This window comes from Colias philodice, chromosome 5, assembly GCF_061535455.1.
Source record: "Colias philodice isolate Cphi_HAF_F1 chromosome 5, ilColPhil1 Martin Lab GWU primary, whole genome shotgun sequence".
Lineage (NCBI taxonomy): Eukaryota > Metazoa > Arthropoda > Insecta > Lepidoptera > Pieridae > Colias > Colias philodice.
Window position 1 is genome coordinate 2180604 of NC_143090.1, and position 27748 is coordinate 2208351.

General features: G+C 31.0%; 1 protein-coding gene across 2 annotated transcripts; it reads right to left on the reverse strand.

Moving 5' to 3' along the window:
- Window positions 1–1313: 1313 nt before the first annotated feature.
- On the reverse strand, window positions 1314–25753 carry CCHa1 (neuropeptide CCHamide 1). Of its 2 annotated transcripts, XM_089695472.1 has the most exons (8): window positions 25714–25753; window positions 16752–16865; window positions 11593–11670; window positions 7903–7938; window positions 4419–4507; window positions 3570–3658; window positions 2870–2984; window positions 1314–1630 (listed from the first exon to the last, which is right to left on the reverse strand). In XM_089695472.1, exons 2-8 carry the CDS (start codon window positions 16849–16851, stop codon window positions 1607–1609), a joined length of 531 nt encoding a protein of 176 aa, XP_089551598.1. In that variant the 5' UTR covers window positions 16852–16865; window positions 25714–25753; the 3' UTR covers window positions 1314–1606. The 2 variants fall into 2 exon arrangements, with proteins under 2 accessions (XP_089551598.1, XP_089551599.1); XM_089695473.1 differs by lacking the exon at window positions 11593–11670.
- Window positions 25754–27748: the final 1995 nt, after the last annotated feature.

The following is a 27748-nucleotide window of genomic DNA, read 5'->3' on the forward strand; positions in this document are numbered from 1 at the left end:
ATGCGCTACACAAAGCAGTGTTTGGAACCGTTCGAACAGTTTCACTTTTACCGTGGTTTCATAAAACCACACAACATTTTTTGTATTGAATATTTTGGTTCAATTTGTTTGCTGTTTTTATTTGCACATAAAGTTTGGAAACTATTTCAGGTGGTTTTGAAATAAACTTTCAAATTGAAATAACCTTAAGCCTATAAATATTCTGAAACTGAGTCAATACTATCGATTCACCAGACATGCTTTGCATATTTTATTTTGAAGTTATCTTTTATAAGCTGCTCCCTGCGCTCAGGTTTCTCGAAATTTTTTCAAATTTTACATTTTGTATGTATTGTGATACAACAAAAAACATTAAAATCTGTTTCGCCGTTTTTGAGTGAACATCCTTATATCTACGTGGGTAGTAGAACTTTAATTTGACGTATGCATTTCTTAAAATTCAAAAGATACAGAACCGATTACACTCAAAATGCAAAAATAGATACCTATTATTATTTAATATTTTCATACCAATATTGTGGAATTCATACGTTCATACGTGACCCAGACATTTTTCCCTTTTTAATAATCGTGTAAAAGTACAAATCTGGGAATTTTATATCCAACTTCCTCTCTTTCGTACCTACATGCTGTAGCTTATTTTGTGTTTTTATCTATAAGGCCTTTGGACATGGCCGTGTTTGTTAATTTTGGATTAGAATCTCCCTCGAAATCTATATGAAGCTTATCAAAAAATGATATAAATCTTTAAATAGGTAGGATTATGTATAATATTTCACTGCTATTTTGAAACAAAGAAAATGATAATGAACTTGGTACTTGCAATAAGAAAATAATCGTCATGATAATAATTTAAACCTAATGTAATTAAAATTATAAATTATGATAAGTATTTTCTACCAAGATAACTTAATGTTGAATTATTCAATTGAGACGAACTGTATATTTGAAGAATTTCGTCACTTTGAATAACAACACAATCCCTTTCGAAATAACTCAAATTTATCAGTTAAATGTTATTTGAAAACAGTATCACTACATAGTATAAAACAAAGTCGCGTTCTCTGTCCCTATGTCCCTTTGTATGCTTAAATCTTTAAAACTACGCAACGGATTTTGATGCGGTTTTTTTAATAGATAGAGTGATTAAAGAGGAAGGTTTTAGTATATCATTTATTAGGTTTTAGACAAAGCGGACGAAGCGGACAAAGCGGAAGGACGTGGGCGGTAAGCTAGTTTTAAAATAAGTGAGATTTGTGTATCAAGAAGTTAATATAAAAAATGAGGATAAAAAAAAAACATATTACAATTACTTTGCCTTTATTTTACAGATTTCCTATTTAACACCAACAATGAAGTATATTTTTATATCCGTACTTATACATACGTAATATTTGAGCTACTATATTTTCATATTTTCCAACAGACAAAATTCAAAATATTAAGAGACATTTGAAGTATAATAGTTTGTATAGAAATATGTTTTCAGAAATCTTATACTATATGATACAGACAGTCAATTGTAACCCAGCCCTACAACTGACGGTGATGATAAAAGAGTATTCGTATAAATAAGATGTAGTAACTCTTCAGTCAATAGTGTAGCTTAGTGGTCTTGTGAGGCGACTCGCTGAAACAAAAAAAAAAAAAATTAGATACGTCAAAAACTACGAAACAAAACATATAAAAAAGTTACAAAAGTTAAAAAAGTTACTATCTACACAATATTCATATTATTTTATTGTGTACATAATTTTCCTTATCACTTCTAAATACTACATTAGTTACTGGGGTTGCTTGGAAGAAATTGCTTGAAGCAATAAAGCCGCCCTTTGTATCAAATGTCCTGCTCTTATTTAAAATTTCTGTTGGTATATTATGTATAAATTAAATAAATTAATATTCTAATATTAGTGTTGTGATCACACTCCTTCGAAACGGCTTTTAAAAATTTTTATGGGTAAATTCCTTCACATAAAGTGTAGGATGAATAGTAAGTATTTTTAAACTTAAGGGCGTAATAAGAGAACTATATAAAATATGAAATGGGAATAACATTGTAACAAAAACGATATCGAACTCTGACATGTCACACCTAACATAATCGATGACAAAGATACAATTTAATTTTTCCTATACCCCTAGATTCATGCGAAGTATTTCTTTAAAAGAAGATAAGTACCTGTGTTGTAGGTAATTATTATGACCTTTTAAAATGTCGTTGTAAAGAAGAAAATTGAGCTGCTGTGCAACATGTGGGTTTAATCGCACGGGATTACTTCCACAGGTAAGAATTAATGTTATAATGTTGTAGCGACGACAAGCCAATTTACGAGTTACCGAATTTCAAGTGTAGTACCTACTAAGAAAGTTCACACCACAGGTTCACAGGGTAACTCGTATATGAACAGTTTGTGCGTTATGCATAGACAGTTTCGGGCTTGTCGGGACGCGGGTTGGTCGCATTAGGTCGAATATGAATTACATACGAATATATATATGTAGTTAACGAAATATAACCTTTGCGTAGTTATTCATCTTTTATTACACCCGCACATAACAAGCCCCTACAATGTCATATCCTAGAATAGTAACTAATCGTTCAATTTATTATAGAGTTAAGAAGTTATAGATATTACGACGAAGCTCTTTTTAAACCGACTTCAAAAAAGGGTTCTCAATTCGACTGTTTTGAGTATTTTTCCTCAAAACTTTCAACTGGATAAACCGATTTTGACGATTTTTTTTATTTGAAAGCCGGTTGGTCTTAATTAATTTTTTTCCACTTCTTACCATTTCAAGGCTGTTTAATTGTGTGTGAATTTTTTGTTCAAAAATAATTATGTTTAACGCAATAGTAGTAACATACCATTATCTGCCATAGTTTTATTTTTGTAAGTAAATCGTCGTCCAACATTGGTTTGGCCTCGGGTAACTTTGATGCTGTGTCTATGTTTTGTTGAGGTAGCTCTTCACTGTATTTTCTGGAAAAGAGAGAGGAGAGAATTTATAATTAGCTATCTGTTGCCGAAGCTAAATCATTAATTCCTAACTTTTACTGACTTTTACTGCTTTGGAGAAATTTCGGATGTAGGGTAATTTCAGAAAATTGTTAATACCACTTTAGAGTACCTAGGTATTGCTTTATTGTAAGTATCGCGCGATGCCATTGCATGGAGATATTATATGGGTTAATTGATAATATTTGCATGTACATATTTGCTTAATCAATTACTTGTTACGTATTATACTATGTAATTGTGTAATATAATATCTAATTTAACACTTTTTTTTCCCCGTTGCCGGAATTTCGCCAAAGCACCTTAATTAAAGGATATCGGCAGGTATGGTCGATATAACTAAAATTTTAAAATTAATTAAATACTTGATTAGTAGTGCAAAATTTTCATGATCAGAGTACATAATTTTCATGATCTCTCTACTTCCGAAGATTACCCCCTAACACAAAGCTAGAAACTTTTTAAGTGAAGCTTTTTCAAACTGTCATTTATTTCAGCGCCATCTATTGTTCACACGTATAACTATTATACTGAAAAACGAAAACTTACAGAGGGCTGTTCGCCGACGAGTCGTCTATAACCACCCGGAAGATGTCGTCAGCGTCGTCGTGTTTCACTTCAAAGTTGATGGTGTTATGCTGTAAAATGATAGATATAAAAATAAGTTGGGTTTTCCTTCCTGACGCTATAACTACAGAATGCAAGAACCGATTTCCACGGTTTTGCATTCGTTGGAAAGGTCTCGGGCTCCGTGAGGTTTAAATAGCAAAGAAAAGGTGTCTCTGGTGGCGAAACGGAGTTCGCCCGGTTTGCTAGTGTTTGTATAGATGGCGGTTTATTAGATTTTAGCAATGTATGTTGTAATCATAGATGCCGTTGTCCTCCAACATCTTAAATTACGTTTAAATCTAAACTGATATTATTAGTTTGTAATATTTTCACACAAAAATTGCTGGACCATATTCAAAAATTATTTCACTACTAGAAAAATACATACCTATTTCAACTCAACCAAATCGCAAGAAATAAATCTCGGTGATTTATTTCTTGCGATTTGGACCCCAAATATTCACTCAACGCAGATTTAGCAATAAATTTATAATGTTAAGAAAAATGACTATTATTTTGCATTTTAAACTTAAGCAAATTAATATATACATATGAAAAATAACTTGAAAAAAAATTGGTTGTCTGTAAAGTCGGTTTACTGACGATAGTTGAACGTGAAAACGTCCGATTGTGCTTCTTTGTCGCTCGTTCCGCGCTCTCGCTTGCACTTCAAGTCTTACATAGAACGCCTCAGAGCGAGGTAACGTCGCATGAGTCATGTTTTTTCGTGCGTGCAGCCGGCTCTATCGAATTATAAGACGTTGTCACGTCAAAAAGGACAAAAATTACCATTTCATTATTAGCCATGCGACGTAACATTCTTGTAATGAACCAATCAGGAGCCGATGCGGGCGGCTTCCCGGATCGTTTGCCGTGTGCTGAAAATTAAAATGTTTAATTAATTTTCTATTTATAAGCCATAATATCTTATATATAAAAATGAATCGCAAAATGTGTTGGTAAGCGCATAACTCGAGAACGGCTGAACCGATTTAGATAATTCTTTTTTTATTATATTCCTTGAAGTACGAGGATGGTTCTTATGTAGAGAAAACGTAAACATATACCACGGGCGAAGCCGGGGCGGACGGCTAGTATTTTATGTAGAATTCCCTTTTAATACCGAAAATTAACTCTAGTTATAGCCGTTTTTCTTCTTAGATTCTTAATGTACATACCTATCTAAAAAAATGTATATTAAAGTTTCGAATATGATAAAGGGCATGGTTGTTTTAATTTGTTTATTTTACAATCAGGTTTTGTGGAAAAAAATCATGAACTGAGGTCGATTTTTGGACTTTAAACCAAAACGCTAAGTCAATATAACGTCAACTATTGTAGTATTTTTACAGTGTGTTTATGAAATTGAAACACAGGGCATGGTTGTTTTAAATTTTGATTCCATATTATCCAAATATCTTTTTAATAATTTTTATACGTACTTTTACTACGGTAGATTCGGTCCCCCGATCCCGCCTTGTAAATCACCTAGCAAGGTCGATAGCCCCTATTAAGGCCTTAATGTCTGGTAGTAAGATAATTAATAGATAGGTAGAGAAATTGTTAGTTTTCTTACAGTCAAATATATTTTTTATTTTTAAGTAAATTTCTGGATTTGTTTAAAAAATATGATCAGACGATATTATCCCGCCAAAATAGCCGTAATCAATAATTATTGTTTATTTATAAGATGTATAGGTATGTTAAGTTATACTTTTAGATGTGAAGGACGTAGATAACTGTGTTTTATTTTACAGTTTTTTCAAAGTGAATAAATAATAATAATATGGAAAAGCTTTGTTTTTTACTTTATCTTTAATATTGAGCAAAATTAATCCATAGGTATTCTATATGTGTATGTAGCGTAGGTAGCATGTTACATTGTACCTACGCTACATATCGTATTTATTTATTACTAGCTTTCTGTCCACGGCTTCGCCCACGTTTTCAAAGAAAAACCCGCATAGTTCCCGTTCCCGTGGGATTCGGGATCATACCTATCCTATGTGTTAATCCAAGTTACCCTCAATATTTGTGTTAAATTTCATTGTAATCGGTTTAGTAGTATTTGCGTGAAAGAGTAACAAACACACACACATCCTCACAAACTTTCGCATTTATAATATTAGTAGGATGTTCCGTGAAATAATAATGTATTGCATAGAACTCGTTAAAATAATGATATTAATTCTCACAATTACGCGGGGAGAATTATAAAAAATATATTCCCTGAAGACCATTTATGTCTGTTACAAAGTTTTAAGTCTATCATTATCTAGCTTTCTAATAAAAAGTTTCAAATTAATCAACATTCAGTTTTATTAATGGTCACATTCTATATTAATTTTCTTATAATTGGATTTGAGAAAAAACGATATTTTAGATATTTTATTACTTTCTTAAAATTTGTTCAAAGAATACTCTTTTTGTACGTACGTAAAATATAAATCTTACAAAGTAACAATATAGCTATAATACGTCTTTCTACTAATTGATCTTTCTATTTTTTATTAATCACATCAAATCAATTCAAATATTCAATAATTAGAAACCGCCTTTAGTCTTTTTGATCCCATATTTATTAGCTAATATTATGATTTATGACCCTACTTCCTGGCATACCGTTAAATTTTCTGTTCTAGTATATTTGGGTTATTAACCTTTAAATAACCGTTAAATAACCTTTACTATAATAAAAAGGTAATTTACCCGATTCATATGTAATATTAGGATTAGCGGGTGTTGTATTTAATTCATTAGCCATATTAATATTCATACGTGGCACATTTTGGCGGGAAACGCTTAGACGTGTTCGAAATAATTTGAAATGATGAGATTATAATGTCCGCCATGATTAAAACTGAATCAGGTAAATGTCAATTAAGGTGTTTCTATAAATAAACTAATTACATAGCATTTAGGTTTATTTATTTATCATAATAAAAAAACTTTAAAAAATACTTTATATGATACGATTTGTGTTAAAAATATCAGTATAAAAAATAATGCGTCTAAGTTCAGGTAATCGTTTTACATTAGGCGAGAGAATTTCGAAACTGTTTCATTGGTTTCAGTAGTATTGAAGTTATAATACCAAGTCTTTAAAAAAAATAACAAGAAAAAACAACGTCTGCGTTTTACAAAAACTGTTTAAAACCAAATGTTTTGTGAAATTTTCCTAATATTGGTTATGAATGAAAATGTTATCCATGAAATTTCAGAAATGGAAATACGTTTCGTTTAGAAATTAGACAATGAGGAATCTTCGCATCATTTGGAAAACGTAGCAATTGTAATTAGGCTCGATTGATATTGAGATTTTTTAGCTTTAATTTCGCGAACTGTGGGTTTTAAGAAATAGCAGAATGATTGATTAAAAGCAACACAATATCAGGAATAAGAATGATTAAACATACCTACATTATTTGAAATTAATTAGATTTAATAAGTGATTCATCTTAGTAGGTAAGTTTTAGTTTATTTGTTAACGGAAAAAAATGAAAAACATAGAGAAAAAGATTGAACATTATAATATTACAATGTGTGTTAATAAATCAATAAAACTTTGGTTTTTAATGCACAATAATTTGTTAAGCTAAGTGCAGATATTAAAGTGAAGTCCCGTGTCCCCTAGTGGGGTAAGGGGCAGATGTATTATGCTTACATCTGTTTCACTGTTCGATTTTTTTTTAGGAACAAGTAGGTGATCAGCCTTCTGTTTCCTGCCAGACCGAGACATTTTTTTTTCTTCGTCTCCACCGGGAATCGAACCCAAGACCCCTCGGTTCTACGCTCACGCGTCAACCACTGTACCAAGGAGGCGGTCAAGTGCAGATATTGATGTTACACTAATAAACAACCTTATTTTTAACTTAAAGTTCCATTGCATTCGTATGGGAAAATGCAGTTGTCCCTGTCATGTCGATTTATGAGTTATTTATCAAAGTAATCGTCGATGTAATCTATTGCAGGCAATAAACTTAATGCTTTAATCGGCAATGATAATGATTGCTATATTTTTTGTGTCAACACTGTCTTTTGATAAGCTCTTTATTTGCTTTTACTGCGCAGGTGACGAAAATTAATACAAAATTACACCTGTACTGTACATATTGTTATATATTAGAAATAATTATCTAGAAGGAGAAGACAAAACAAATATTTATTAATAAGGAACAAGAAGATTGAAAGATCGTAATTAATAATGTTATTACTGAAAGATAGTGATTAATAATATTATTACAACTAGTAAGTATTAATATCTTTAACTCACCTCCCCAACAAGAATGTCCGTAGCTTAAACAGGATCCTGAAATAATAAGAATTTTGCAGTTTTAAAAGCGTGTCATGAAAGCTTCAGCTATAGTAATAACATATTATATCTTCAAGTATTTCTGTAAGATTTGTATAAAATATAAACATATTATGCTTAAAACATTACACAAATAGTGTTATTCAGTATTTCTCTCATATATAGAATTTATACAATTAAATACTAAGTAATTTATGAAATTAGCTACTAGTTCCGTTTGCATTTGCTACGCCCGACCGAGTTTTCTGTACATTTTTTAACTTGAATACATGAAAATACTTCCGTATTTGGTAAAGCCATTATACTCCGAAATACATTACGATATTCATTTTTATTCACATACTAGCTGTGTGTGTTTTCCAAAATGTCATTAATTAGGTAGTATCCTAATTCCATTGGAGTCGAATCCAACTCATAAATCATTAAAATTCGTTCCGCCAATTTTGATTTATAAGTGCATTAAATAACACTGAGTACTTTAAAAAACGTTTTAGCCGATATAAAGTAATAATTGTAACTAACACTATGTATTCAAACACCTCACATTGTTTATACTGCCTATATTACTGCCTATTATTAGGTTATTAGTCATCGCACAGCCACAAGGCACTCCACTGCATTAGATCATAAAACGCATGCACTAGGAATGGCTTCTATCCTCTATCTAATAAGTGAAGACATTAACCTATCACTTTGATGTAACGTATAGCGATCGATGTGTTTCGATGAAAACAAGACAAGTTTTGTTGAAAGCTGAGAAGTAAAATTGTTATTTATTAAAGTTATTTCTTCTCTTTACTTTTATTTAAATACGTAGTTGGTTGATAAAATAACGCTGACAATTCAACTGGTATAGTAGTATCGAGATCCATATAGAATTTTAGTTGATTACGATGCTTTCTAAATCCATCAGGTATTTAGAAAGCATCGCAATAAAATTTATAAGATTCAGTAGATTCATATAAATATAATTAGGAGTTATAAATACGTTATATTCCTTTTTTGGGACAGGTATAGGCGTAAAATGTGTAGTAAAGTGTAATTAATATTTCGTTAGATACCTGCGAGTAAAAACCGACGTATTTGTGGGCATTTTTTTATTCGAATAACTTCAACTAATTTCAGTTCTAAATCTTCGTTTATTCAGGGGAAAGATTTAGTATGTATTTTTGACTGTGTTCGATAAACTCTAAAACTATGCGACCATTCTTCCGAAATAAAAAGGTAGAGTCATTTGATTTTCAATTCTCGAGAAATTTAATTTAAAATGATAATTCTTGAGTACCTTTAATTGTATCTATTAACAATAGCTTTAACATTTACTTAACATGATACACCAAACAAGTGAACCCATAAAAGAACTCTAGTTTCAAAAGAACAAGGCGTTATCTTGAAATAATTGAACAAAATAAGTAAAACGCATGACAGTTTCCACTCATGTGGATTTTAAACGCCTTTGCATATTATGTTGAAAGAATTGCATTAGTGTTAACCGCTTGGGAAATTTTTATTCTTCACTTTATGAGTTGTTTATGGCTCTTTAGAATTGTATTAGATGAAGTGGGATGAATATGGGATAAGGAAATGCAATTGTGTTGTGTTATTTTTTTATAGGTAGTCAAGAACGTTTTTTAAAATATTATGTGCTATTTTCGTTTCTACAGCTGACTTTTCAACGGGCTCATAAAATAATACAAATATTTTCAGTAATAAATAAGGGAAGTAACGGATTTATTGTTCGGTTTAGGTAAATTTAAATATTTTCAATTAAAAAAATCAAATGCCAAAAGTACTGCATTTAAAAATGATTTTTTTTAGTAAATTATATTGTGATTGTTGTCACAACATAATTTGATTATCTACGTTATTATAAATTAAACCATAAGATTAATATAGGATAGAGTAATATCCATTCGTTAATATATGTGCATAAATAAGCTTCATCGTGTTTATTAGTTTTCAACACAATTGGAAAACTAAATTGAGTGTTATAATTCTCTATGGTAATCAGATCATTTCAAAATTTAAATCGGCATTATGATAGCTTTTGGATGTCCGGAAGCTCATATAATAAGTACTTATTTGTTTTATATTCTGGGCTAAAATATTATTTCTCAGACATTTATATTAGAGAATGAAACGCATTTTTGCATTTTTCATGTGTCTATATTATATATTAAATCGTTCCGAGTTTACACTCGAACGATTTAATAATTTTATTAATGCCAATGACAAAATTATATTTATTAAATACTAGATGTTCCCCGCGGTTTTACCCACGTTGTTCCGCTCCAGTTAGTCTTAACGTGATGATATACAGGATGTAATCGTTAAGTGTGCACAGGCGATTATTCCGTAATTATTACAGATATCAAAAATTTTTAAACTGATATCGAAAGTAGGGTTTAAAGTTATTTTCTTAGATATTTCTCGTTTTATTTTAAAAATTATTATGGCCATTTTACTCATTAGGTTAAGTACTTTCGGTATCAGTTTAAAGTTTTTTGACATCTGCAATAGTTACGGAATAATCGCTTGTGCACACTTAACGATTACACCCTGTATAGCCTATAGCCTTCCTCGATAAATGGGCTATTTAACCCCGAAAGAAATTTTCAAATCAGATCAATAGTTCCTCAGATTAGCGCGTTCAAAGAAAAAAAAAACTCTTCAGTTTTATAATATTATTACCTATATAATCGAAATATATCTAAGTATCTAAAATATGTTAATATCTGGATACAATAAAAATTGTATGAGGCCTTTCATGTTTATTTTAAAGTTATATTTTGACTGAAAAACAAGTGTGACTTTAATAAGTTTATCTATAAGTACATTTAATAAGTTATGCGATAATGCGACTAACCATTATAAAGTTATTTACAAAAAAGTATTGAAATATATTGTGGTAATTACTTCAATGTTTAACTAGAAACTCATGGAAACTAACCTTGGCAGTGCACTTCGAATAATTCAATTTTAAGGGCTTTATTTAATTTTCCCAGAATCATTCACAACAAGGCTAGCTGGTTCCGTGAAAATATTACACTTTTTTTATAAAATGCAAACGCATGCATATTTATAATTGCCTGACCGATGGTTGAAATGATAATAACCCTGTATACAAGCTTGAAAAACTACAAGCGTAGTGTAATGAATAATAGAGGCAGCATTTGATTCGCCCTCTATTCAAACTACAGTGCAATGCGTTAACTACACTGTGCTAGAGACACGAGGCTCCGGAAAGAACAGCTACAAGGAACAGACATTCACGAATATAAAACAATTAAACAGATTAACAAAAACATAGAAGATTACTTACCATTGAAAGTACAATGATTTCAAGAATGAATTTCGAACAAATAACAGGAAAAAAGAGCGAAAGAGTTCGTTAAAGTACATGAGATATATGAGTCCAGAGACACGAGTTAAGAGAAAGAACATGAGCTAAGATAGGAAAGAAGTCAAGTACATGAGATGAAGAACCATTAGCTAAGTCATGAAACATGAGTCAATATACATGAGCCAAGACAAAAAACAAGTCAACATACATGAGATGAGAGTCAAGAACCATGAGCCAAGTCATGAAACATGAGTATACATGAGCCAAGTCAGGTAACATGAGCCAAGTGTAACAGCACAGTTTCATACCTCCGCGTTGGCTGCGCCATCCGTTGATTTTCTGTATAAGATGGGACGACTTGCTACCCCTATTATTAATTCTTTGTTCTGTGAACCAAAATATAACATAATTATACAAAATTCTAAGAGATATTCAATATTATATTCAAAATCACGCGAATGTAAAATTTTAACTTTTAAGTTAGGTATTATTTTAAAACTAACTTCGTCATCATCAATGTAATATTTTTACATCATATCACAAATGTAGCTTAGCAGATAAGCTTATGCAAAAGTTTCAAATTAATTCTCGATTTTTTTCTAGAAGCTAATTTTGAAAAATAAAAGAAGTTACACTTTATTATTGTCCTTCTAAACGTAGGTATTAGGACGCTTTAAATTTGTGGTGAAAGAAACAATTTACATACATACACTCTTCAATTAAATGTTGGTTTTTAATTACAAAAAATATATATATACCGGCCGAATTGATAACCTCCTCCTTTTTTTGAAGTCGGTTAAAAAGACACTCCGGTTAGCCAAAAAAAATATTGAGAAACAATTTCATAAGTGCATAACATTTGAATTTAACCATCTCAAAAAGTAGCTTTTCAAGTAATAAGCAAAAATGGCCACTTGTCTGATCTCGCAATATGACGAGAACTTGAAAATAATAAACATCGTTATGAGCAAGACGTCAAGCGGTTTAACGTCTGTTTAAACGTTTATTGAGTGGAAAGTAGAATTGGCTTATTTGAAAGCCGATTACGTTAGAATTGTGGACTTGTAGGAAATAACATTGCATTATGTGGTATTATGGAATGTCATTGCTCTTAGGATTTTTAAACTTGTTGAGTTTTTATTGTTTTGTTTTAGGAATAGCGTTTTACAATTTCTATTATTGTTAAAATTTGATATTTATAGAAGATAAGTTGCAAGTAGGTCTATGGTAAGGGTTCATATTGTGATATTATTTTAATTTATTGTTTCATAAATACCTAGCTCACAAGGCATTCATTTTAGAACAATTATTGAAGGGAAAGATACATTACATATATCTATTTTTAAGTGTGTTGTCATATTATGCAGCATTATACATAAAACAATATCTTTTCCGTTTCTTTCCATCTTCCTAAATCATAATTTTCTGTACTCTGTGTAAACGTCACATTACAATATTAAAAGAACAAATGTAAGGTCGTATACACAAATCCCTCCGTGTGTAATGAACCCATTACGTCGCACGTTCGTGTAGACCTGTGGTGTAGACCTACCTCAATACGTTTAGAAATATTTGTGGAAATGGCAATTACCATGAAGTTCGCGATTATTTTTAACACGTTTTACTGGTATGTTTTTATGTAACCGATTTATTTAGACTCGATTTTGAGCTACTTAAAACAGACAGATTTCATTAAAAAGATTCAATATATTCGGATAAGTTAATTACCTATCAATAAGTATAATAAAAAAACACACAACATTTAGTTGTTAATTGGAGTCAATTTCACAGTAAAAATAAAACTAGGATTAAAAGGTAAACCAAGTTAGATTAAGCCGTTAAATTAATTACAGCACGATACATATTTGTCCGCTCGTAAAGTGGAGAGGGCCAATCATATTAGACTTTAACGGCGACATAAAATATCACACAAATATTAGCCAGCGTTAAACGGGCTGATTTATTTCTTAATTCATACTATATGAATTAAAAATAGAAATAAAAGTTGTAAAGTAAAGTATGAATAATACATGATGCTGTTTTAAATTGAATAGAAGTAAATTATATGTAAAACGAGAATGATACACTTTTGACAGTTACTGAATTTCCCGCCTAAAACTTATTTTAAGCTATTGCATAGCTTCTATCGCGGGCCTTGAGCGCGGGGACCGAATCGAGAAATTCCGTAACGAAAAAACCTCACGCTCCCCACTCCGACGGGCACGGAGGTGTGGCTTGAAGGCATAGCATGCAATAGCTTTACCGCGGCAGTCCCCGAGTGCCACACGTCTTTTTTTTAATCATCTGTCAAACGTAAGGGCATGAATATAATGACTCCAACAAAGTAAAATCAACAATATAATAAAATTAATTATTATTATCTAATAATAAATAAAAATTTGTAAGAATAGACAGTCCAACTTATTAATAACAACTTATTATAGACAACAAAACTATGAATAATTTAACGAGGTCAAAGCTCAGGCGAATCAAAAGAAAAATAATATATTTCAATATTTTTCAAAACCACAGATAACAGACTTGCATTAAATAATAAAGTTGAACGTCATCATGAAAAGTTTCATTTTATGTCGTGATTTAAAACCGTTTTACTATCATAGCAGACTAGTTGACCAGTTTCAGCTGAGTCAACTATCGAGAAGGAAGTTCCATGTTTTCCTTACGGATATTTCATTAAAATTTGAACTACGATAATAGTAATATGAATGCTTTTATTGAAAGTATATACTATAGTCTATACCTACATAACATAGTCCACAAAGATCTGTTACAAAAGTTAGGTGAATATTATTGATAAAAATTGTAAGCGTCGAAGGTATCGTTTCATTTATTTATTGAAAAAAATAAAATAAAAATAATCTGTGTAAAAAAAATAGCAAATTTCGTTTCGAACGCTTTTTAAATAAACGGCTTAATTTTTTTTTGTGAAACTATAGAGTCCATCTTATGTGTAAATAAATAAAATTCAAAGTAAGTACGTACCTACTTATATGTTGATAATGATAACATTAGAGCTTTTTATCCAATCTATTTTTATCCAGCTAAGGTAAAGTATCAATCTGTACTAATATTATAAATGCGAAAGTAACTCTGTCCGTCTGTCTGTCTATCTGTTACGCTTACCCGCTTAAACCTCTCAACCGATTTTGGTGAAATTTGGCACATACAATCTTTAGACCCTGAGAAAGAACACAGGCTACCTTTTATCAAAACACTACGCGGTCGAAGCCGCGGGTGGAAGTTAGTTTATTATAAAAATAAATCAAGCAACTTACTACCAAATTTTATAAGAAATAAAACTAAATAAGTCTACACGTGTTAGATAATGGAAACTAATAAAACAATTTCCCATAATTGAATCTGTGTTTCGTTGGAAATCAGAGAACGTCAAAAAAACACAAAGTTACCAAGTTGTTCCCAAATCGAAGGTTCCCTTGTCAAAACAATACAACTAGTTATAAGTTAATAATTGTTTACATGTAGTACGTGATTATTTTTAAATATCCCAAAAAGATAAGGTGCTAAATTCGTAGAAAACAGTTTTATTCACGTCTCGACTTAGTTTGTTTTTAAAATAAAATTAACAATTCACATAATTATTATACCTACGAGTGTTGCTACTTATTCGAAAAAATATCCTTAATAAAATTAATAGATTGTTTCCTATTTTTGAAGTGAAAACTTCTTTAGCGGCGTTGGGTATAAAATCTTAAACTCGCGTCAGGACACGTGGCCTGATCGAAAAAGCGAAAGACGGATGTTTTTTTTTCTTTTAGCCCTTATATTCCATGCGTAAGACGGATACCATTCCAAAATATCAAACATGCTGAACGTTAATAATCAAGTTTTCACTTCTGCCGGCACTCCCGGAGTGCAACCCGTCTTTTTTTTTTCGTTTCAGCTTAATTTTAAAGTTCAGTGTTAGGTTTTACTAAAAGAATTAGGTTCAGTGTTAGGTTTTACCTATGCGTTGTAACTTCGATACGATATTTAACGGTTTTTGAAAAATAAATAATTAATTGGCTCTAGAAACGTGCAATTCACACCATTCTAAAATTTAAAAAATATATAGGTAGAGTAGACTTGAGAATACCTGTAGGTAATTAATGTAAAATTTTGAAGTGAAACTTCTTTATCGGGGTTGGACAAAAATTTAGTGTAACACTTTTGCGTTACGCCGTACGCGTGACATTTTTGCGTTACGCCGTACGCGTGACATTTTTGCGTTACGCCATACGCGTGACATTTTTAAGGTCATAAAGAAGTTTCACTTCTTACGTGTGTACTCTAGTACACGCATACATTTTTTTTTTTCAGTGTATACTAATTTTGTCTTGAACTGAACTTTTTTTATAGAATTGTGACACATTACAGATTTTCCTAAAACGGTGAAAAGGTTATAAGACGAAATACCGTAAACATTGTATCAAATAGAGGAGGATTAACAATAGAAAAATATAATTAGAACATTATTAAATTGCCTTCCAGAATTGTAAAGAGACTAATGGATATTATGTCTGATAAAAACGGATTACGAAAATATATGTGTTGTAATATCCGACATTTTACTCTATTATACCATGTCAACCTTATGTCAAATATGGTATTAAAACTCTTGATTAAAACACATCTATACTTATTGAAGTGAAACTTCTTTATCGGGGTTGGAAAAAAATTTAGTGTAACATTTTGTCGTTACGCGTGACATTTTTCCGTTACGCGCCATCTTTTTCTTATCTCTATCACGCGTGATTCGAAGTTTTTCCGTAAAGCTGCATATATAGTAATTTTTTTTTGAAAAATAAGTCATAAAGAAGTTTCACTTCTTACGTGTGTACACTAGTACACGCACACATTTTTTTTTATTTCAAAGTATACTCAAGTATAACTCCAATTTATAACTATCTGACTCTCAGTAATATTTTAATGTATGTTAATCAAGAACTCTTTTGTAGAAAGATAATATTATTACAGTTCCATTACCAGCTTAAGAAAACTGTATGTTATTTGCAGTAAATTAACATTATAAGAACTATTCCTAGCCGAATAGAACTTATTTAAAAATACTTTTTGGCTTAAATAGCTATTATAGCTGCCTTTTTAGCTAGCAAACAGTAATACGGATAGAGCTTTTTAAATAGTTCGTATAATTTATTCAATATTGTTTTCATGTTTCGTTTAAAAGTGACAAAGTACTTTGTTATAATTAAAATGTACGTATCTAATGTTTAAGAAAAATGAATCCATGCAATTAATTAAAAAAAAAAACAATCTAATTCAACCTCCATTTATGAACCTTTTTGAATAGTGCACAGTAAAAAAAAAATATAAACGTCATCTTCGTTTCGCGCCAAAATTTTGACATACAATTTTTTTTTTATATTTATTTCATCACCAAGGATATATCAGGAATTAGTCTCCCAGTCGTAATCTTATAAGGACATACCTGTTGCGCCCTCAGTGAGGCAGACGATCAGTAGAATGATTAGTAAGGCCGTGGCAGACGCGCTGGGAAGGCATGACTTAGTGGATTTCTGTTTCTGCATTGCTGCTTTTTTATCTGTAACAAAAATATAATTGTATTGTAGGTAATATAGAGAAAAAGTGTTGATAATGGAAAAGGTATAACTAATTTATTGGAAAATTATGACGCAAACGAAGGATCTAGGAAGTAGATAGAGTAGAGAAATTTAGTAGTGGATGTACATGGAGACAAGTAACTCTGTTTGAAAATTTGAAATGAGAATACAATTCTATTAGAAAAGGTGTGGTTACCATTTTATATGTCCCCTAATCGCACGTAAGTATAAGAAATTTGCATGCGCTGTAGGCGTATGACAAACTGCAATTAATGAAGTCTCATTTTCAAGTTAATTATAACATTACACCGAAATTTAATATACCCACAAAAAATACAGCAGATTTTACCGGTTTTGTTTATAATTCAAATTATTGTTAAGACAAGGTCCAAGTCAATATAATAATAAAGTAAACAATCTTCTGTAAATACCGAATAAGCAGTCTTTGATTTTATAAGCAGATTGTTTTGAATATAAATAATAATAACGCTGAGTTTGGGCCGCTTTTAGAATAATAAACATCTAATTTTGAGATATCTATTTTTTAATGATTATTGTTACTATGGAAATTATTTATTATTATATTGAACGATACGACTGATCTTTGGCTAATCTATATAATCAAAATGAATCGCCAAATGTGTTGGTAAGCGCAAAATTACAGAACGGCTGAACCGATTTCGTTAATTTTTTTTTATAATATGCCTTGAAGTACGAGGATGGTTCTTATGGAGAAAAAAAACGTAAACACATACCACGGGCAAAGTCCGGGCGGACTGCTAGTAAACAAAAACTTTAGGTATATGGATGTAGATTCTTCTTAAATTGAAGCGATTTAGCGGTTATTTTAAGTAACATGTGAGCCAACAGTTTATAATATAGAATAACAACAACCATGTAAAGTTGTGGGTTGAAGCTAATGTTTTCTTAAACAAAATAACATTATATTAGAATAGATAATCCAGGATAGCTCACTGAATATAATAGTTGTTATGACTGCGCAAATTACATTAAAAAATAAAAAACCAACTCGCTGATGTTTTCATTTTTTTAATGTTGTTTATATTCCAAAAACCCCATGATCTAGATGTTTTTGTTTCAGTTCGTTTTATTGTAAAAGGTTTTTTTGTGCATCAAATAATTGTTCATTTTTGCAGTACAAATGCCTCTTTTTTATTTCTTCTCTCATACTATTCATGTGCATTGAAAACATTGCAATAATTTTCGAAATCAGATAACATGTATCTTTATAATTTTACTAGGTATTATTAAAAAAAAAAACATAATTTTATGTTACGATACCTACGTAAGAAATTATGTGTACATTCAGAGGTCAAATAATTCTCAATTGTTAGCAGAAAATAAGCTTCCGTCGTCTTATTGTTTCTAGATGCATAAAGGTTTTTAATCGCTTGCCATCTCGGATCCGCAATGACTGCTATATGTCAGTATTAAGTTATAAGCGATTACGTTTTTAGGCTCTATAAATTTAAATTTATAGTTCTACATATATTGTTATTTGAAAATTAACATGAGTTAATATCTTTATGAGGTGATTTTATATGTCGAAGAATCAAAAGTTCGACGACATGTGTCGTCCGTCAACCCGCACTTAGCCGTGGTGGATTATGGCCTGTACCCTCATAAGAGGCCTGTGTCCCAAAAGTATATGGAACGTATATGGGCTCATGATGATGATGATATCTCATAACCTAATAAACATTAAAATTTTAAATAAATCCTTTAGAATTGTATGAAGTAGGTAATGTAAAAAAATCGGCAACACCTCTTCAGGCACGTCTGTAGATGCCAATGGTCTGTGGAATTACTTGCCACCAGGCGATGATCGTTTGCCTAATTTTCTATTAAAAAAATTAAGAACGTAAGTCTATGTTCCATTAGACATCACTGCATGGAAGTAACCTTCATAAGTTATTAATGTCTCGTTCTAATTATGACTTTAGACTAATTTCTTAATATATAGTTCGAACATATTTGTGACCGGAAAACAATAAAAAATACAACATCCCAAGGCTTAATGACAGGCAGTAAAATTTCAGTTATTATATATTATAGTCGTAAAATAGGAAGGGAAATGTCTTATACTGCGTTGTTTTTATCACATCTTTTCTATTTATCACCGATAGTTTAATATGGAATAACAAGTCATTTATGTTCTCGGTATATACTAAATCATTAATTATCATTAAAAAAATAACAAACGTTTAAAAAAATAACATGTGTGCCAAGCACACGTGTCAGAAATGAAACTTCTTTGGCCAGATTCAAAGATACCAAAATCGTCGCCTTACTCCATGACGTGACGGTATTGCAATGACGCGACCATACAATTTTACTCTCATCACGCCTAAAGAAGTTTCAATTCAAAAGTCGGAAGCATAGCAAAAACCTATGATAAACTCGGTAAATTATTTAGTCTAACCACCGCTATATTTTTTAAACTTACCACAGACTAAAAATGACAGCTATTTAAAACAAATGCCATGACCAGAAGTGACAGGTCGTATTTAAAAAAAATGCCATGACCAAAGTGACAGGTCATATTTTAAACAAAGTCGCTTACAACTGGCGCCGCTGCACGCACAAAGGAACAACATTTATACAGACAAAGCGTTCGCATGTCTTCACTGACAGTCTATTTCGCATAGAAAAGAATCGTCGCGTGTTTTTTCTGCATTTCTATAAACGCCAGATCAAATAAATGGACAGAATAAAGGATTAGCGGAATTTGTACACAAATCGTGTGTTGTTTAAAGGTTAAATAAAATTTGTGATGTTTGAATGAAAAATATTGAAATTTTATGAAACAAAAATTAAATCCCTACTAATATTATAAATGCGAAAGTAACTCTGTCTGTCTGTCTGTTAAGCTTTCCCGCTTAAACCTCTCAACCGATTTTGATGAAATTTGGTACAGACAATCTTTAGACCCTGAGAAAGAACATAGGCTACCTTTTATTGCGAAATATGTACCACGGGCGAAGCCGGGGCGGACCGCTAGTAAGAAGTAAATGTAATTTAAAACGTGAGTAATTTAGGCATTAAATACTATGTTAACAAAACATCGTCACTGTCATTAAATGTTTATGATTAATGTTCTTTAAATAGATCAACTGCTTAACGGGTATAATATTATTGTAATTAAGATTTTTTTTTAGAGATCGTTTATTAGAAATCATTACCTTATATAAAAAGCTTGTTTGATTTACGATGTTTGACGATTTTAAAAAAGATGTAACAGATTAATTTTTAATGCTTTAAGTACCTACTTAATTGTTGTACAAAATTGGCTACGATTTGAGATTTATTATTAAAAAAAGTTGCTTCAAAATGAATTATCTTGAATACTTTACGGTACTATTGATTCGTCAAAGATTCTAAACTCTAAAGTATTTTAAACTATTGTATAATACAAGAATGAGTACGAGAATTATTTAATGAATTATTATTATTCGTATTTTTCTTGGTTTATACAATAGATTACCTAATCATTCCATATAATTATTTTAATGCTACGTTTGTCATACAAGATTTAAAAAATAAATTATATAAAAAGCAATGACTTCAGAAAACTTGAATAAAGCGGCTTATGTCTTATTAAGCTGTCTTATTTTCCTTTCGTAATTCCTGAAACTCCTACATAGCATGTGCACTATCAGATTTTAGTTTAAAGAAGAATATTTTTATAATATTTGTTAGTTTCATATAGATAATCTGATAAATTTTAAGTGATAAAAATAGGGAAGTATAGCGAAATGAGTTAATATTGTAGAATTTTTAAAGAACTCGATTTCCGATTTTCCGCCCGCGGCTTCGTCCGCGTTTTTGAAGGAAAACCCGCATAGTTCCCGTTCCCGTGGGATTTCCGGGATAAAACCTATCCTATGTGTTAATCAAAGAGTACTATAATAATATGGTGTTAATCCAAGTTACCCTCTATGTGTGTGCTAAATTTCATTGTAATCGGTTCAGTGGAATTTGCGTGAAAGAGTAAACACCTGTGGTAAACACACACACATCCTCACGAACTTTCGCATTTATAATATTAGTAGGATAGGATAGACTTTTTTTTACTCGAGGCAGGGGTTTGAACTTATGTCTTTTGCCAGAAGTCTTTTGAGTTTATTTTGTACTAGCGACCCGCCCCGGCTTCGCACGGGTATACAATGGCGGCCGGCCGGTACCGCCGCAAACGCTACGTCCCGCAATTTTTAAATCTGTAATATCTTCGAAAATATTCACTTAAATCATACGGTGTAAAAGGCCATATAGATCTATATTAAATGAACAATGTATTCAAGGTATTTAATTGGTTAAGGATTAATGCTGTATTGGTTAAAATCGCTTCGAAAATTAGCCATTATTTGTCGTAAAAAGCAAATGACAAAAAAAAGTTATTGTGGGTTATCCATAAAAGATAGACATATACATCGCGGACTTTTCTGTAGACCTTTTCAATGTGTACAATACTTAGTACATTATTTTGATAAAATTCGTAGGGTTCAGTCTGCGTTTGCAATGTAAGCGGAAAAAAATTAATTATTTACGACATCACATTAGAAACCTCAAAAATAACAGTACTTCTCCACTATTTAATGGATGTTATTATACATATAAACCTTCCTCTTGAATCACTCTATCTATTAAAAAAAACCGCATCAAAATCCGTTGGGTAGTTTCAAAGATTTAAGCGTACAAAGGGACATAGGGACATAGGGACATAGGGACAGAGAAAGCGACTTTGTTTTTTACTATGTGATGAAGATTCAAACAAATAACATGACATGACAACTGTTTTTCGTATTTTTTTTTCAATTTGTTAAAAAAAGTATTTTCATATATCCTTATCCATTAATTTCATTTTTACGTTCCCGTGAGTAAAATAAAAAATCGTATGCAATGGAAATTGAATTAATTTGAAATATTGTCATCGATGTGAGTGTAGCCTTTGTTTATAATCCAGTCTGTAGGTATTTATGCTCTACAAAAGGTGGCGTAGAAAATGTTTTGAAATGATATTGTTTAGGTATGAAAGGTTAATCAAAATCCAAGTTTTCGACCTTGACGGACCCAGGCGCTAGCCGCCATCTTGAATTAAAGGTGCTAAAATTAGGTATATTTTAAATAACTTCTCAATTGTTTACTAAATCACAAAAGTGTCTATGAGGGGTTCAAAGAAGACAAAATTACCTACATTTTTTCATACATGATTATTCTGTAAGTCTTAAAGGTAAAAAGTTACAAGCGACGGAAATAATAATATTTACAGAAATCATATAATTTTAATTTTGTTTAAAAATTGTACAGCTATCATTTTTTAATTCTCTTTGATGGCCCGGGCTGGTTAATGGTGGCTTCTTCATTATCGCCGCTGAAATTTTCTGTTTCATTGTCTGTATTTTTAGTTTCCAACCATGAAATTACGTCATCATGACCAGAAGAAATCGAAGACGCTGGAGCACGCTTTCTAGTAACTTTTTACGGAGGGGACATGGATAAGGAATCCTTAGAAGATATCCGATATGAACGATTCATAAAGTTATCAATAAAAAGTAAATTTAATCGACGAAATTTCATGGTTGGAAACTAAAAATACAGACAATGAAACAGAAAATTTCAGCGACGATAATGAAGAAGCCACCATTAACCAGCCCGGGCCATCAAAAAGAATAAAAAAAGATTGCTGCACAATTATTAAACAAAATTAAAATTATATGATTTCTGTAAATATTATTATTTCCGACGCTTGTAACTTTTTACCTTTAAGACTTACAGAATAATCATGTATGAAAAAATGTAGGTAATTTTGTCTTCTTTGAACCCCTCATAGACACTTTTGTGATTCAGTAAACAATTGAGAAGTTATTTAAAATATACCTAATTTTAGCACCTTTAATTCAAGATGGCGGCTAGCGCCTGGGTCCGTCAAGGTCGAAAACTTGGATTTTTATTAACCTTTCATACCTAAACAATATTGTTTCAAAACATTTTCTACGCCACCTTTTGTAGAGCAGAGGCTTTTACATTTCCCCACAGACTGGACTATTATCTATAGTCTATACTAATATTATAAAGCTGAAGAAATTGTTTGTTTGTTTGTTTGAACGCGCTAATCTCAGGAACTACTGGGCCGATTTGAAAAATTCTTTCGGTGTTAGATAGCCTATTTATCGAAGAAGGCTATAAGGCTATATATTATTACGCTAAGACCAACAGGACCGGAGCCACGTGGGTGAAACCGCGAAGCGCAGCTAGTATGCTTATATATTTATTTACTAGCTGTCCTGGAAAACGTTGCTCTGCCTTACTCTAATCACTTAGGGGTATGAAAAATAGATGTTGGCCGATTATTATCAGACCTACCCGATATGCACAAAAAATTTATGAGAATCGGTCCAGCCGTTTTGGAGGAGTATGGTAACTAACGGGGAAAACACGGGATTTTTATATATTAGTCGTACATTAATTGTAAAACATAAAATGGACAAATGAATTTATCTCATTTAAATAAATAATAAGAATTTCATACTTTTTTAGTTTTCCCTCCCTTTTAGTGGAGGAAGTAACTGATATTGTCGCGAGTTAAGCTTGAAATACTTTTAGTTGAAGAGATAATTTCAAGAATTTTTCATGTAAGTATTTTTCATGTTTCAGGTATTTTTTTATGGAAGACGAAATATAATTCTCATTTTCTATAAGTAAACAGAACTCTTATTTAATTTGTTAGAAAGTTAAACAGTCATTTTATTACGGGTGGAATAATTATTGTCTTTCTGGTAAATTACTGTGTTCAGATTTATTTACAAAAAAGTTAAATGTTGTTGGATTTATTAAGTTTAATAAAACTGAAATAAAAACTTCTAATCACAGGAAAAGAGCTGCTTCTGGCATGTTTCTGATTTGTTGTGCTGATTTATATAGATAGGTAAAAACAAAAAAGAAAAAAATAAATAGTCTTCTCATTGACAAACAAATTCTTGGAATTTATTTAGATTTTCCTTAACCTCAAATTTTCAACTTTTGTACATCATCTTTTACGCGATCATAGTGAAAAGTATTTTTTGGATCGAGAAATTTTCTGTTTTTATAAAACTAATGTATTTTAATACCTTGAAGATGCATTATTCTTATCCATTCAATTCTTTATAACATACTAGCTTCCGCCCGCGGCTTCGCCCGCGTGGTGTTTTGATAAAAGGTAGCGTATGTTCTTTCTCAGGGTGTAAAGATTGTCTGTGCCAAATATCATCAAAATCGGTTGAGAGGTTTAAGCGGGAAAGCGTTACAGACAGAGTTACTTTCGCATTTATAATATTAGTAGGGATTTTTACCTAACTGCTTTTTAATCTCGATTGAAAATAACTAAAAACTATGCCAATAATACTACATACAGTTTTATATAAAGTTTCTAAATATATATCTCTTTTTGTTGTTTGTTATTTCATTATATTAACTTCATTACTAAGGATACGAAAATACATATATGTGAAATTATTTTCGCTCTCTTACGAGATCGTTTCAAACGGTAATTTTTATGTATGAAGATAGAAAAAAGATATAAGGTATAAAGAACAATGAATATAAATTCGTAACTCTTTATAGGGTTCATAGACAATTGAATATCGTAAGGAAATATATACATACTAGCGGTCCGCCCCGGCTTCGCCCGTGCTACCTACATGTTTAAACTATCCTATCTCTCAAGTTGGATCGAACTGCACATGATGTGCGAATTTTATTATAAGTGGTTTAGGAGTCCATTGAGGACAAACATTGTGACACGATATTTATATATATGAAGATAACTTTTATAGAAAGTCGTAGCTGAAATAGACTTTTTAATTTAAATCAACTATAATAGACCTTTTCTGAAGAAATCCTTTAATTTTTATTTATTACAAAAATTTTAATGTAATATTAATTTATTATTAATTTTTATCAAGAACATTTCTATTTTTCGCAAATTCACAACGTTTAAGAAGATTTTTCTTTTAGTTCAAATTAAAATTATTTTAATAACGTATTCATTTAGTTAGGAGGCATAAGTTATCTACTTAAACTTCGAAAGGAAATATTTATAATGCATAAACTATAAATAATAAAACGAAATAGTGAAACTAGGGTAACTAAGGTACTTAAATTTTTTTTTCTGGAACGTGTCTGCAAGATTTATGTATAGATCTAACTATGTAAGTAAATTATCTTATATTTATTATATCACGCGCATAAAACAATAAATCTTATATATAAAATTCTCGTGTCACAATGTTAGTCTGCATACTCCTCCGAAACGGGTGGACCGATTCTCATGAAATTTTCTGTGCATATCGGGTATGTCTGAGAATCGGCCAACATCTATTTTTCATATGTACCACGGGCGAAGCCGGGGCGGACCGCTAGTATATTCATAAGATTATCTATTTAAACGTAATAATTAAATTTGTTTTACAGAACTTAGTAAAAACTTTACAATTACAAGACAAGTAGTAGAGCGAGCTTTTAAAGTTTTGTATAATATTATACATTTGGTTTTGGTACAAAGTAGTCTACATTATTTTATTAAATTAATTATTGTTATTACTCGATACAATTTATATTTAAAAAAACCTAAATTACGTACATAAACTTTTTAAAACCTATCAGAAATTCTTCAGCAAAAGTTTACTACAAAAGTATTTCATTTTTAAACTCTACCAGAAAAACTGTTTTATATATTTATTATACAATTATTTACCTAACCATTACTAAAATAACATAAAAAATACTTTTGAAATAATATAAAACTACATATAATTAAAAAACACGTACAAACTCACGACAAGCAGGCAGCACTGATCGCGACGCACAGGTGTCTAGGCGGTAGAGTCGAACTCGCTCCCTTATATACTCAACGCACCTACGTACTTGAGTTTTCATATTTATTCCTATTTTATTATGGGGATAATTTTTTTGTAGTTTGGCTCATTATTCTTTTTTATGGTAGTAGAAGGTCCAACGAGGTGGTTTGAGGTAAGGACTTAAGAATTTATGTAAATTTAAAAAATCGATAATGAATTAAGCAAGTGTTTCTAATTAAGTTTTGTTTATTTCTGCAGGCTTTATATTAATAAAGTTTTTTTTTCACTTTTTACTAATTCATAAAATATTTATAATCTGTATTGAACATTGCAGTTCCTAATTAGACTGTTTCTAACAAAAGGTATTATTATCAATTATTGTTCCGTGAGATTTACTATTATTTGTAAACTACATATTTACAAAAGTTTTAGAATATGAATTACTAGCTTACCGCCCGCGGCTTCGCCCGCTTTGTCTCAAACCTAATAAATTATACACTAAAACCTTCCTATTGAATCACACTATGTATTAAAAAAAACCGCATCAAAATCCGTTCCGTAGTTTTAAAGATTTAAGCATACAAAGGGACATAGGCACAGAAAAAGCGACTTTGTTTTATACTATGTAGTGATGTGTTGAGTACCTATGTATAGTTTTTCCTATTAAGCTATCGGCGTTACACTGAAAAATGAATTTACAAAGCTCTGAAAGTTTATTGTTTTTTTATCATTGCTTCTTATCGTGTAATAAAATGTAATTGTTAAACATGTCATTATTTTGTTCACGTCATCAGAACTAATCCACTCTATAGCGGTTCGTATGAAAATATGAGTTTGCATTAAGCCGGCGAAATAAATATTTGGTGCGATAAGTTTTACAATGTATGTAAAAATGGGGAAATAAAGAGAGCTATTTAATACCAATAGTAAAAAGTGTTTATCTATATAATAAAAATGAATCGCTAAATGTGTTGGTAAGCGCAAAACTCGAGAACGGCTGAACCGATTTTGTTTTTTTATTTGAAGCACGAGGATGTTTCTTATTGAGAGAAAACGTAAACATGTAACACGAGCGAAGCCGGGACGGACCGATAGTTTTAAATAAATAGATTGTAAACATATAAAATTATGTTTTTCGTGTAGTATTTAATGATTTTCAACTTTATATAAGACTCAAAATTGAAATTTCAAATAGGAAAAACATAAACGTACAATAAAATCGTTTTGCCTCTCGTTATCATGACCATAATGCTAAGCGTAATAATTTAAAAACAGCTTATCCATTAAGAGCTTTTTCGTTATTTTTACGTTTACAAGTAGGTAAATATTTTATTTTGAGATAATAGATTGTCCAAAATATCATCAACACAAAAATAAATGATTATATTAAGACTTACGCGCTGTGCCCCGTGGTTTTACCCACATTGATACGCTCCTGTCTCTCTTTGCGGGATGATATGTAGCTTATAGCCTTCCTCAATAAATAGGCTATCTAACACTGAAAGAATTCTTCAAATCGGACCCGTAGTTCGTGAATAAACGCGTTCATTAAAACACACAAACTCTTCAGCTTTATTATTTAAGTTCTGTCCTGACAACCGTTGTTCTGCCTTAGTCTTATCACTTAGAGGTAGGTCTCAAAAATAGAAGTTGGCCGATTCTCAGATCTATAAGCACACAAAATTTCATGAGAATCGGTCCTGCCGTTTCGGAGTAGTATGGTATGGTATAATTGTGACATGGGAATTTAATATCTTATATAATAAAAAGGAATCGCTAAATGTGTTGGTAAGAGCAAAACTCGAGAACGGCTAAACCGATTTCGTTAATTATTTTTTTTATAATATTCCTTAAAGTACGAAGATGGTTCTCATGGAGAGAAAACGTAAAAATGTACCATGGGCGAATCTGGGGCGGACCGCTAGTAATATATAGAGATTTTCAACTAGCAACAGATATTCTCGTATTAAACATATATCAGTTAAACCGTATAAAGGTTCAAGGAC